The sequence below is a fragment of the Amborella trichopoda genome, chromosome 2 (genome assembly GCF_054954075.1).
Source record: "Amborella trichopoda isolate Santa Cruz 75 chromosome 2, AtrichopodaSantaCruz75HAP2 v2.0, whole genome shotgun sequence".
In the NCBI taxonomy this organism is placed as follows: Eukaryota; Viridiplantae; Streptophyta; class Magnoliopsida; order Amborellales; family Amborellaceae; genus Amborella; species Amborella trichopoda.
In genome coordinates this window covers 65710050-65724124 of record NC_142337.1, presented here as the reverse complement: position 1 = coordinate 65724124, position 14075 = coordinate 65710050, and the positions used below count along the sequence as shown (strand labels likewise).

At 36.2% G+C, this 14075-nt stretch overlaps 1 protein-coding gene across 1 annotated transcript; it reads left to right on the top strand.

The window, feature by feature from the left end:
- The first annotated feature begins 343 nt into the window (after window positions 1-343).
- On the top strand, window positions 344-13740 carry MFP2 (multifunctional protein 2). The gene is made up of 18 exons (XM_011623601.3): window positions 344-489; window positions 1444-1515; window positions 1605-1670; window positions 1779-1835; window positions 2160-2227; window positions 2336-2417; window positions 5109-5164; window positions 5497-5799; window positions 6510-6596; window positions 6731-6905; window positions 7358-7479; window positions 9294-9457; window positions 9706-9960; window positions 10873-10994; window positions 11105-11226; window positions 11354-11502; window positions 11853-11991; window positions 13379-13740. The coding sequence occupies exons 1-18, from the start codon at window positions 393-395 to the stop codon at window positions 13412-13414; spliced, it is 2172 nt and encodes a 723-aa protein (XP_011621903.1). The 5' UTR covers window positions 344-392; the 3' UTR covers window positions 13415-13740.
- Window positions 13741-14075: the final 335 nt, after the last annotated feature.

The window sequence follows — 14075 nt, the reverse complement described above, 5'->3', positions numbered from 1 at the left end:
CTCAAGATAAATTTTTTTTCATTTTTTTTTTTTTTTCAACTGCATAGATGGTACAGAATAAAACTTTTTTATCTAGGTAATCGGTTGAAGAGGTTGCATCCTCAAGTTCTAAACTTTTGATTCTAGATGGGTTTAACCTGAAGGAGTAAATGGACAATATACACCCGCAAAAGTATAATGTCTTTTGCCTTTCTTAATGTTTCCTGATGTGACCATATAACTGCGGCCCTTTAATGGTGTAGTTCAGCGGACTTCATTTATCTGGTGTGAGTGAGGCCGCATTATAACAGCACCATCTCTTTGCTTCTCTGTTGCTCCGGTATCCAAACTTCCTCAGAGATTGGGCTTCTTCTGCTTTTGAGGGAGACAGAGAGAGAGAGACTTAGAGAGAGATGGGAAGCAAGGGGAGGACGGCGATGGAGGTTGGACCAGATGGGGTGGCTCTTATAACCATCATTAATCCGCCTGTTAATTCTCTCTCCATTGATGGTAATGAAGTTGCAATTCCCTTGATTTATTTGTTCCTTTTTTTAAATTTTCCCCATCTTTTCCATCTCTGTGTCTGTTTTTTGTTTGGTCCCTAGCTTCGGAATTTTCTTCTTTGGCTTTTTTTACAACTTTCTGTGATCGCCTGATAATTTGATATCTATGTTTTCAATTGGTGTTACTTGCCTTGGCGTGCTTCATTTATTTTTGAATTAGTATTTTTTTTAATAATTTTTGTTTATTTTCTCCCCAACTTGGAAGTTATAGTGATTTTTCACAAGGTTGGTGGATTATTTATTTATTTCTATTGTTTATGGTGGGGCTTTTTTTTTTGATTCCCGCTATTTTGTTTTCTCAAAACCTGATGTTCCAATGTCTTTTATATTTTGTGGGGAAAATTCAAAAGCCTCTTTATTTATTATCACTTGTATCAGCTAGAACCCATATTTGCTTTGTCCTGATTTCACATGAGTAATCGATTTTAAACTCTCTATGTTTGATTACACATTATTTTGTGCTTATTTCTGATTTTTTTTCTCATTTTGTTTTTGACAACTATCATATTTATTATTTTTTCCTTGTGACGGCAAGCATGTTTTGAGCTTATTACCAAATATATTTGAAACCATGAGATCACTGTTCATCTATAAGAGCAAGTAAGTTGTATGATATCGATTTATATCTGCTCATGTAAATCTTCGGCATTGTATTTAGGTTGCTTGTCTGATTCGAGCTTCTTGGATATCTGTACTGTTGTATTAGCTCAGTTGAAATTCTTGGGTATAAAAAAAAAGGATCGTATTTAATCATTTCTTATAAATTTTAAGTTAGAACATCGCAGAATTTGTTGGAAAATAAATTGGTTTAATGATGGACCTTTCTGAGTTGCTTTTTTGATAAGTAACAATGACATAAATATTCAGATGTTTGTCGTAACATACTGTTCTCTTTTCTCAGTGTTGCAAAGTATAAAGGCAAATTATGAGGAAGCTTTACAAAGAAATGATGTGAAGGCGATTGTTATTACGGGTAATACTGATGACTGATATCTTTTCAGTAACCGGTTGGATAAATTTTTTGGGTTTAGTCTTACATCTTTCCTGTCTTTCTATGATCAGGTTCGAAAGGAAAATTTTCTGGAGGTTTTGACATCACTAATATAGAGGGAATTCAAATGGGAAAGGGTAATTTTATCATTATTTTGAACCACATTGAAAGGAACAAGATTGTTGTGTTTTAAATATGAACTGAAACTAAACTGCATTGAGTCTGTCTCCACCCTTATTGTACAGGGGCACAGCCAAAGAAGGGTTACATTTCTGTGGAAATCATCACCGATTTGTTGGAAGGTATTTCTTATTTCTTCCTTTTTTGTTTTTTTTTTTTGGGAAGTTCAGTTTTAGGAATCGAACTTGAGATGTAGCGTTGCTTAAGGTCAACTGCTAACCACTCACGCCCAAGCCCAATTCCTTCTTATATCGCTTTCTTTTAATTCTGTGATCGATGCCTTAGTTTGGCCTGTTTAGCCTAATACACTTATGTGGCCTGTTTTTTTTTTTAATTATCTCTTGGTTAGGGTAGAGGGAAAAAAAACAGAAAAAAAAACTTCCATTGATAAGAAAGTCAACGCTTTATGCTTTGTGGCAATTTTACTAAATGGGTTTGTATGTCAGGAGCACGGAAACCATCTGTGGCAGCAGTTGATGGCCTTGCTTTAGGTGGTGGACTTGAGATTGCAATGGTCAGAAACTTGGTTTTTGTTTTCAAAATCTTGTGCCTAAAATATTGATACTTTACTGCATGGATTGAAAGAACCAATGGCTATTCTAATATAGGTCAATATTTGCAGGCTTGTCATGCCAGAATCTCAACTTCTTCTGCTCAACTCGGATTGCCAGAGCTTCAACTAGGAATAATTCCTGGATTTGGAGGTAGACTGACAACACCAGTTCTTGGTTTTTTAAATGTGCATTCTGTATATGTAGATATGCCCCTTAAACATCATATAAACAAAGTGATTGTGTGAATCTGTTTGCGCATGCTATTTATCCAAATTGACAATATATTATAATCCAATGGATTCATCGTTAAGTATATCATAAGTCAATGGACTATGGAAATTGGAAATCCATGGTCCAATCGGATTATTGCCATCCAAGGAAACGATGGATAGTTTTGGAGGGAAGTGTGAATCACAAGCAGTGTCCTGTTCTGGTGTGTCTCAGTTGCTCTTCATTACTATCATATCATTGGATGGCCATGACCCCAATAGACTTTGGTTTTCTATAGACTATTGAGTTGTAGTATTACTTTTACACATCTGAATAGTGCAGTGGTCTATTTCAAGCTTTGTTAATTTGTGAGGAGTGACACCCCATAATAGTATTTGTTTGAGATGCTAACCCATATCTTTCTTTTCCTGAAAATACCGAAAGCTGTGAGATGTAAGTTTGGATACTTGAATCTTGAACGGTACACCACTTTATATAGGGAAAGCATTCCACTATTTAAGAGACAAAAAATAAATACACAGGTGGTGTATTTCAAGCTTTGTTAATTTGTGGGGAGTGACACCCCATAATAGTATTAAAGATGTGAGATATAAGTTTGGATACTTGAATCTTGATCGGTACACCACTTTATAAAGAGAAAGCATTGCATTATTTAAGAGAGAGAAAAATAAATAAAAATAAAAATAAAACCATTATAACAATTCTGTACCCCAGTTTAGTTTCTGAGATCTCTGTTTTGTCCTTCTTTTCCTTTTGAAATGAGAAACAAACACACTCCTCTTATCTATTTATTAAAATCCATGTCCTAGATTTTCTTGGATACTTGACAGCAATTCTCAAAGTCTGGAAATTTGTTGTCTTTGCAATTAAAGATACACAAGATGCCGGCCAAGCAAATTTAGTATTAACCTTTATGAAAATATTGATTAGTAATGGATGTCGGATACATGTCTATAAGCAATTTCTTGAGCATTTTTTTCTAGCATATTGTTATCAAGAACTTTTCACAATCTTTGGTCTTGTTTCTTACATGAGAGCTAGACGCATCTTGTACTTCCAGGCGGTCAATGGTTGTTGCACATGCAAAGATATACGGAACCTCAACTTTTCCTTTTTGGACTTCATGAATCCCTAAACAGTATATTCTATACATTTATGTGCTGTGCATAGTATTAGATCATCACCATCATCTTTCTCAAGAATGCATGATGGAGATGAATCAGTCTTTCACTCAACAGAGTAATGGGAGACTTTAACAGAAGAAAGGTCCATCTCCACCTTTAGTTGTTGAGACTGTCAGTGTAGATGATCTAAGAGTACTGTAGCCACTGTCTATGTAATGTGTATGGTATACTTTGCCAAAATGAAAAGATGCTAGCAAGGAAGTGTATTTTGGGGGTCGAGTTCCTTGTACCCCCTAGGTTGCCTGTTGCTTTGATATCATGAGTCTCATTGTGAGATGAATGGCTTAATTCATAGATTAGGCCATTTTCTATACCCTGGCAAAAGGTGGAAAGACATGAACACTGTGCAACCTAAAATGATGTTACATGGAGAGAAAGAGCACTGACTATTTAAAATGTGTCCAGATAACAGAAACGCCATTGAATGTAAATAATGCAAATGTGCATATGGATTACTTACACCCTAATTCAAAGGTGCAATGCTGAATTAAATTCCCTAATTGGAAAAAATGTGTTTGATTAAAAAATAAAGGGAAATTGACGTATAAATCCTTTTTTTTGGAATTAAAAATAATCCCCCTTCTTCATATTTTATGCCCAGGTTTTCTTTTTTGTCAGTTTTTTATTTTTCTTAATACAACTGTGGTCCAATACTTCGACTACTGGACTGTATGCAAGAGTTTTTCTTCCATAACTCAGTCCGGCACTTGAAGTACGGATCGCCTCTATTATTACTGCAAGTTCAGCACTTCCAGTACCAGCCCAACCTTTACCAACTTTGACTGGCTTTTTGCAAAAAAAGAAAAGAAAAAAAGGAAACAGTGAGGGAATATATTTTTTTCATCATTCAAACCAGTCTATTACCCCAAGTATCGAACTAGCTTCATGAAACATACAGCAAATATAGAGGACTTGGTATGGTACTTCCAAGTGCCGGACCGAATTTTGGAAGAAATAACTTTACAGGCAGTGCTGTACTCGAAATCGGGATCTAGCTTATTTTGGGCAAAATAGAAAATTGAAAAAAAAGGGTATCCCCAATGTAAAATATGAAAAATTGGGATTTACTGCTTAATTATGAAGAATACATTAATTTCCCAACAATAAAATAAGGAATTGAAATTTGAAATGGATGAACTCTAGTACCTTGTGTTCTTTTTTTCTTTTTTTAGCCTAGTGGGGATTTATGGCCTCACTGAGGGTATGGTCCTTGATAGAGGAAAATGGCAGAACAAGATTTGTTTAGCCGAACCCAAATAGTTGGGAAAAAGCTCTGATGATGATGATGATGTTATGCTCAGTTCAGTGACTGCTGAAAGTGGCTATTTGCTAATTCCTTGGGTCCAGAATATTATATTTTAACTTTAACATTGTGTTTCAAATGTTGCTTTCATAATGCACTAACGATTGGCATTTGCTTTTCAAGGCACTCAGCGACTTCCTCGCCTTGTGGGTCTTACAAAGGCCCTTGAAATGATCCTGGTAATTTCTCACTGTCTGTATTGTGTATTCTACATTTTTCTTTATCAACTTTTGTTTATGTGTAAGGAGGTCAAGTACACTATAGTCTAATAGAGTATGGAAAATCATAGTTCACTGAATCATCACTGTCAAAGGCAATGATGAACAGTGATAATGAGCCTGTGGCCCACCATTAGGGTCATCTCATTGTCCATCATTCATTGGACCATGATGGCCCCAATTGACTATGGTGTTCTGAGGTCCATTAGACTATATTACAGTTTCTCAAAGAATAAGTTCCTCTACTTTATGACAAAATTAGATGAGATGTCTGGTATCATTTTGATGTGTAGCTGTCCAAGCCAATAAAGGGTGAGGAGGCCCATAATCTTGGGCTTGTGGATGAATTGGCCCCACCAGATAAATTGGTGAATACTGCCAGACGTTGGGCGCTGGACATTGCTGAGTTCAGAAAGCCATGGGTCGCCAGTCTCTACAAAAGTGACAAGCTGGAGCCCTTAGGCGAAGCAAAGCAGATACTCAAGTTTGCAAGAGTTCAGGCACAAAAACAAGCTGCCAATCTCCAACATCCATTGGTCTGCATTGATGTTATTGAAGAGGGTATTGTTTCTGGTCCCCGAGCTGGACTTTGGAAGGTACTAGTTGTTGTCATGTATGTTTAATTGAAATAAAAAGGTCTAACGATGTAGAAATCTAAAGAGGAAAAAAAAGATAGCAAAGATGATCACACAAGAGTTTGAATGTTGAAATTGATGAAAGAAAAATAGAAGTAGGACAATGATGGAAGATGAACTTGAAGATAATTTTTGGTTGACTTTAATTTCAACAAAAAAAAGAAGAAGAAAAAATTTGTGTGATTTTATGGATCAATGAAGTTCAGGAAGTTATTCAAAATTCAGTAATCATACTACTATTTTAAGACTTTCAGTTCTGAATGGAAAAACTGGCTATAATAGTTGGAGAATATTCTGTACTCTGGACAATGCTCCTTTTCTATTCCATCTTACCGAAAGCTAATGGTGTTTAGGGTTTAGATATTTATGTTATGCTTCCTCTTTTGGATGAAAATGGAAGTTATTTTTTGTTTTGAACAAAGTCCAATGTTAATCACCTACGGTATGCTGATAGTCCATAGAAGTAAGGATAATGAGAGAGAGAGAGAGAGAGAGAGAGAGAGAATAACACAACCCCGTTGGCCTTTAGAACTCTCTCCATTACTAGCAAACTTCCTAGGAAGGTTATGTCCCTTATGCACTATGTTTTTCCATAGTCATGGGTTATTAACCCCAATTCTTTTCAAAGGATGGTGTGTGCTCAACCTTTACATGACATTCTCCATTTGCAGGAGGCTGATGCTTTCCAGCAATTGCTGTTCTCCGACACTGCAAAGAGCTTGGTTCATATTTTCTTTGCACAGCGTGCTACCTCAAAGGTATTGCTTCTTTGAGTGTGCTATATAGTTAAAACTCTGATCTTTGTCTTTTTTCTTTGTTGGATAAAGCCTAAACTTATTCGCCATTTTGCTATCTATTATATCCTTTTCTAAAGTCGAGAAACCTTGTACAGGTGCCTGGAATAACTGACCTGGGCTTGATGCCAAGAAAGATACACAAGGTTGCTATTATTGGCGGGGGGTTGATGGGTTCTGGAATTGCAACTGCCTTGATACTGAGTGGCTATCCTGTCCTCGTCAAGGAAGTAAATGCTCAATTCCTACAGGCAGGAATGGACCGTGTCAAAGGTGAGAATTTAAATAATAATGCATATCTGTTTTATTGGCAAGTTGCATTTGGGTATACAAGCTCCATCCAATTGACCCATGGTTTCAACTGTGTTTAAAAACATGTACCCGGGCATGAATTATGTAGAGGGCAGGTCGGAGTGGGCTCACTGAGTACTGTCTCTGACAATTCATGACTCGAACTGGACTCACTCTTATTTTAAAGACCTGGACAGACTCGATCAGGACTTGGATCAGCCATGTCGCGGTCATCCGAAACTGGCTTCCTGCCGTTTTCGAGTGACTTAGGCGAGTCCGACTTGCCTGGTCTCATAGAGTTTTTTGACTGTGGTTTCAAATCCAAAAAAAATTTACTGTGGTTCTTCCTTTTTTCTTTCTTTCTCTTTTTTTTTTTTTTTGAGAAACAGTATTGACTATAAAGTTCTCTTTTCATGTTGATGCTCGGTTTGCAGCAAATTTACAAAGTCGTGTCAAGAAAGGAAAAATGACACAGGAGAAGTTTGAGCGGACATTCTCTCTGATTAAAGGTGTTCTTGATTATGAAAGCTTTAGAGATGTGGACATGGTCATTGAGGTGAAAATTGGTTTTATACTTTTAGGAAATTCAGTTATGTGATTCTTTATAATTAGATACTGTTCTTCTATGAACAGTTGAATAATCTAGAACCTGCATTTCTAGTGATGAGATCTGCCATTCACTCTTTAAAATAGTACAAAAAGGACAATAGTGATAATCAGCGGTTTAAAAAACGGATTGGTGCCCTGGATCGGGCACCCCAAAAACCCATCCGGATCGGTGAATTCGGCGATCCGGATCGGGAATCGACTGAATCGGTCGGTTTTAGTCTTAAAAAAAATCCAAAAAAATTATTAAAATTCATTATAATTGTTGTTTTTTAAGAATCCAATAAAAAATGGGGGTACTCTATGATCCAAAATTATTACAACCTAACTAATTATAATATTATATACTTAAATTGAAATTGTTGGTTTACATTTTATAATTATTTTATTATACAAATGATAACAAATCCAAAATATCTTATAATATCATCCAACTTAAAATATATTATTGACAACTTTAAGAAAAAATAGTACATTGCATAATTTATAATGCAATTTTTTTTCCAAAAATCTAGTTTTTTAGGTTTCTAAAATAAATTTAGTGGAAAAGATTGTTAGTATAGAGAGAGAGATAGATATTTCAAATAGCTGCAGTGTATGAACCCCATCTTTAAATTAATATTCTTGAATTTATGTTAAAGACCATTGTGTTATAAAAATAAAAAAATATAATTAGACCATTTATTCTGAAGCAAAAAAAAAATCTAACCAAGTCATTCATATATGAGAGAGAAAAAAAGAGCTAACATGCTTCAAGCTTATATTGTATTACCTTTATATATCTAATTTAAGCTTATGATAATCGCAGCTCAAATGCATGTTTGAAAAATATGATACTTGTTGTATTAACTTTTATTTATTTTTTGACAAGAAATACTTGTTGTATTACTTTTTTTTTTTTTTTTGACAAGAAAAATAAGAATATGGTGTTGCTTAGGTACCTATTATTTATTTTTTGACAAAAATAATTTGTTTTTGACAAAAAGAACTTGTTTTTGACAAGAAAAATAAGAAGATGGTACTTTTTATTTTATTTTATTTTTTGATAAAAAAATTTGTTTTTGACAAGAACAATAAGAAGATGGTACGTTTTAATTTTTTTAAAACAAAATGATGCCCGAGAGAATTCAAACTAGAGACCTCTGCCATCAAAGACGGACATGATAGCCACTACGCCACAACATGTGATAGCTTTCATAATAAAATCATATAGTACCTTTTCAAACTGGCAGTGGGAATTGTCCCACATCGAAAAATTCAAGGACTGTTAATGGGTATAAAAGACCTGAGGACGCTCTTATCAATAGAAAATGCATGGGCATGGGGCCTCTTGATGGTCGTGGTGACTATCCATAATAGATTAAACCTTGTTTTTAAAAACAATATCCCAATTACCCTCGGGCAGTTCGGCGGTTTACTATTGAGACTAGAGCGGACCTGCCTGTTTTCCGGTAGAACCGGGCAGTTTACTGTAGAGACTCTAGCAGACTCGTCGATTCTTGTCTAGACTCGCCCGATTTCCGATATTGCATAGGAGTCGGCACGGCGTAGCCGATTCCCGTGACGACCCGGGTGATTCCGGGTCAACTCGCCGACTTTTAAATCCTTGGTGATGATATAACTAGAGGAATGCATGTACTCACAAAAGACTTATATGAGGTGTCTTTATTCTTTATGTTTTGGTTTCTATCTACAGTTAATCAAAAAATAGTGTGCTTGTATTTCATGTTCTAATTCATTGTTCTCCGCACCTATCCTGATCAGGCTGTTATTGAGAAAGTGTCGCTCAAGCAACAAATTTTTGCGGATCTTGAAAAGTACTGCCCACCCCATTGCGTCCTTGCTACTAATACTTCCACAATTGACTTGAATTTGATTGGGCAACAGACAAACTCTCGTGAGCGCATAGTTGGTGCTCATTTTTTCAGGTGATTTCCATTTGGCAACTGTTAGTATTATTGCATGCATGAGCATGCTTCATGTTCTCCATTTCCTGACTAAGTCCCATATATGTTCCATTTTGGAAATTTATGCTTATTACATGGTCACCCCATGTTTGTCCCCCCATTTTTTCTGACAATGCTATTAAGCTCCATTTTAGAACAGATATGCTTTATGTGGCCACCCCATTTTTTATTCTTCACCATTCTCTGACTGAGTGATTATGTATTGACAGCCCTGCTCATATCATGCCACTCTTGGAAATAGTGAGAGCAGAAAGGACTTCACCCCAAGTGATTGTTGACCTGATGGATGTTGGAAAGAAAATTCGTAAGACTCCCATTGTGGTTGGAAACTGCACTGGGTTTGCAGTCAACCGGATGTTCTTCCCTTACACGCAGTCGGCTCTCCTGTTGGTTGATCATGGTCTTGATGTTTATCAGATTGATCGTGCAATCACCAAATTTGGAATGCCGATGGGACCGTTCAGGTATTGAAATTGTGAATTTGCCATATTTTGGACTTTATATAATGGAAAACATTGCCTGGAACACCAGGCATAGGTTATGCAGGTGTGCAAATTTAAATATCAGGACAGCCCCTGAAGCCATAAACTATGTTGACAATTTTACCCATGTCAAGAGTGCTATTCCATCTTTTCTCCCATACTTATCATAGTTAATGCACTGGACTAGTCCAGGGGTAAAATAGTTTGTTATAATAAATTGTCCTGATTTTTAAAATTCTGGACCACCTACATAATTATGGAGTTTTTCCAGGCATAATTGTGTATTTATACAAGTTTCTATGGAAAATACATGGTCAGTTATAGTCTGGATTGTCTCAAATGGCAGCTTTTAGCTTTTCACATCCATATGGTTACAATAAGTCCCTGTCTGGACTGTCCTAAATTACTGCTACTGGAAACTCCAGCCCCTCTTTTCATGGTCTTATGCTAATCTATACTAGTTTATTTGATGAATTAAAAAGTATATTATGATTTCCTCTTTCTTTTTTTAGAAAAACTACAGAAGTTCCCTTACAATCAAAATGGCCATGATGCGCCTTTTTTTTCCATATACAACCCAACATACCAGCTGAGATTACTTTGTGTTTTAGAGGTTTTTAAATTTTGTAGTCCATTTGGAATTACTTCAACAGAATGCTTTTATCGACTCTTTTTCCTTTTGCCCTTCTTTTATTTTTTTGGCAGCAGGTGCATTGTTCAATTTGTAAATACATATCATCATGCACACTTGTTATTTGGCAACTCAACAACCTTTTAAAACTACCCATTCTGCTAGCAATGAGACATTCATATGGCGATCGATTCATATGGCGATCGATAGCGAGCTATATTTAGGCTGGTTCTTCCCTGATCTTTTATTTGTTATTCATGCAGGTTGGTTGATCTGGTTGGTTTCGAGGTGGCAGTTGCGACAGGCATCCAATACCTGGAAAACTTCCCTGAAAGAGTTTACAAATCAATGCTGATACCGATTATGGCTGAAGACAAGAGGGCAGGTCAGCTTGATTTTCTTCTTGCGTGTGTTTGTTCTTCGAGCTCTAAGTGAGTTCCTTTTATTTTGTTGACCAGTGCAACTTTCATTGATGATTGCAATGCCTCTCTTCAGGTGAAAAGACCAAAAAAGGTTTCTACATATACGATGATAAGCGCAAGGCCCGTCCAGACCCTGCAATAAAGAAATACATTGAGAAGTCACAATCAATGGCTGGAATCAATCTCGACCCCAAGGTATATTTCATTGGCCCGTACTCTTCTTGTTGGTATTCCAAATTTCTAAATCCTTTACACTATTATACCTCAGATTGTAGACTCTGGGATAACATTCTTCCTTCACTTATTGCCATCTCTTACACAGTTGATGAAATTGTCGGATAAAGATATCATAGAGATGGTTTTCTTTCCGGTCGTCAACGAGGCTTGTCGTGTCCTTGCTGAAGGAATCGCAGTTAAAGCATCTGATCTCGACATTGCCTCTGTTATGGGCATGGGGTTCCCCCCATACAGGTATGTTGCTATCAAAAAATTTACTGTGGTCCTATGGACCATGGAGAAGTAGTACCCGAGGGTCATGGCTACTAATCATATGATGTATGGATGGATGGGAGAAAGATTGCGGGATGTGGGATCCAAAAGAGCAGAACAATTGGCTGCTACGATATGTCCTATCCCAGCATCATATAATCGGATGGCCATGACATCAATGGACTCAGTTCCCATACTCTTTGGGATTATTGATATACTTTTCCACGTTGCTATTTCCCCCACTTTTCAGAACAATAGGGTTAACAGGATAATCTGTTTTGTGCCAAGATTTGTGTATATAAACTAAGATAATTTTGCCACAATGGAATTAGGGGAGGAGTTGTGTTTTGGGCCGATTCGTTTGGAGCCAAGTACATCTGCTCAAGATTGGCGGAGTGGTCGAGAACATATGGTGGTTTCTTTAAACCATGTGCCTACTTGGAAGAAAGGGCAGCTGGTGGCTTATCTCTGGTAATGTCTGTTCTTGTTCACCCATGTCTTAATTTGAGGTTATGGTTTAATAATTTAACACAGTTGGGTGGCTGCGTGGGGATTGGGCAGGGGCATGAGGGAGGGTGAGAGAGATTTTCAATATAATTGGATCACAAGCCAATCTATATACCCATGTTAGCTTATGCGGTGCCCGAAAATGCATCTTAAATTTGCTAAAACTTTGGTCCATGGTTTTTGGTCCTCATGGCTTTTGACTATACATCTCGAGCAGGAATAGACAGGGACACCATGTTAACCTCATTGTGCCATATCTGGCTGATAGTCTCCTTTACTGCTTTTATTTTTAGCAGTGTTCGCAAAACCGGCCGATCTAACTGCTAACCACTTAGTTAGATCAGAACCGATCACACTGATCGGTTCCAGTTTTGGTGATCAACCAGTATTTTAAACGTTAAATAGAATACTACTTTAAATTGAAAACAATTGTTTTAGAATGGATTATTGGTTAGCGTTGAGGATTGCCTTTTAAGTGAATCAGGGTTCAAATCCCTTTGAGCCAACGCTTTTTTCTTTTGGTTGCGTTTTTCCTTTATTTCATTTCGAAGGTTCAAAAAATTTACCTCCTCCATGTCGAAGGTTCAAAAAATTTTCCGGCTCAAAAAATTTGCCAGCCCAATAGAATTGAACTAGAAAACTTCTAGTAAGAAAGTCCTTTATTTATTTCGAAGGTTCAAAAAATTTACCTCCTTCATTTCGAAGGTTCAAAAAATTTACCTGCCCAATAGAATTGAACTAGAAAACTTCTAGTAAGAAAGTCCTTTATTATTAGACCCACTAACCAATACACCATTTATTATTTAGTTGATAAAAAGAAGGGTTTATATTATATGTAATTTAATTTTGTTTTCATTTTCTTTTAAAAAAAGAGTTTGTCAAGTTGATTTTTTTAACACTATTTTAATATTCATTACATTATGGTAAAGATTAAAAAAAAATTAGTCATATAATCACTTTTATATTTTCTCTTTTTTTTAAGAAAATTTTAAAAATAACCCTGGGGAAAAATCGATTTGTTAAACTCCATTTTTTCATTAACTTTCAGCTTCATTTGAGTGTGTTTTGTTTTAATCACATTCTTATATGCTTTTCATATTTTAGTAGATTTTTTTTTGTATCTTTTTTTTTTTTTTTTCAACACTTTTTTATCGTTCAGGACTTTTTCGGTTAGAACGGTTGAATAGGCCGGTTTATCGGTTGGGCCGGTTAAATCTCTTTCGGGCCCATGTCCGGTTAACCGTTCCGGTTCGATTTTGTGAACACTGATTCTTAGGGGTATCACTAATTTGCTGATGAGACCATCATCTTCTTGTTTCTTACTCTGATTGATTATCAATCTGATTTGCAGAGTGCCCCACTCCAGCAAGCAAGACCTCGAATGTAAGTCTCAGCTTGAAGAACATTAGCAGTTGGTTTAATGTTTGCTTCTTTTTCTTGTCCATTGGCTCCAAATCACCCTATAGATCGAAGGGTGGGCCAAGGATACAGTCAATAATGGGAGGGAAGATCTAGAGAAGCCATTGTTGTTTTCTGCTAATAACCGACCACGTAACAAGCCTAGTTTTAGTTGATGAGTTCATATAATTGGCATATAAGGACTGCATGTATTTCTAATGAACTTATATAATGTAATGCTGGTGAATGGTATGGGAGTTTCTTTAATGTCGGTACTTTAATTATAGTAATGCAAGTCTTATACGGCTATAGAAATATGTGCGAGCTGGTTTAGATTATATGAGTCAATACCTCATTCATAATTAGTATCAAATGAAATCAGACAACAGAGGCGTACATTGGTTGTAAGTAGATCAAGGGCAGGGCGATCACAAAAAAGCACATTTTAAATCAATAAGATTGATAGTCAAATCATTAAAATTACAGATTTTATGTGAAATATTATTTTTTAAAAGCCGGAGCATCTCGGTATTGAGAGAGAAGTTTATCCTGTTTATCTTGAAAGGAAAAGTAATTCGTGTGTCGCGGGACCCCCTTTCATAATAGCATGCATTGAACACTCATCTGGCAGTCAGGGGTGTTAAAACTAT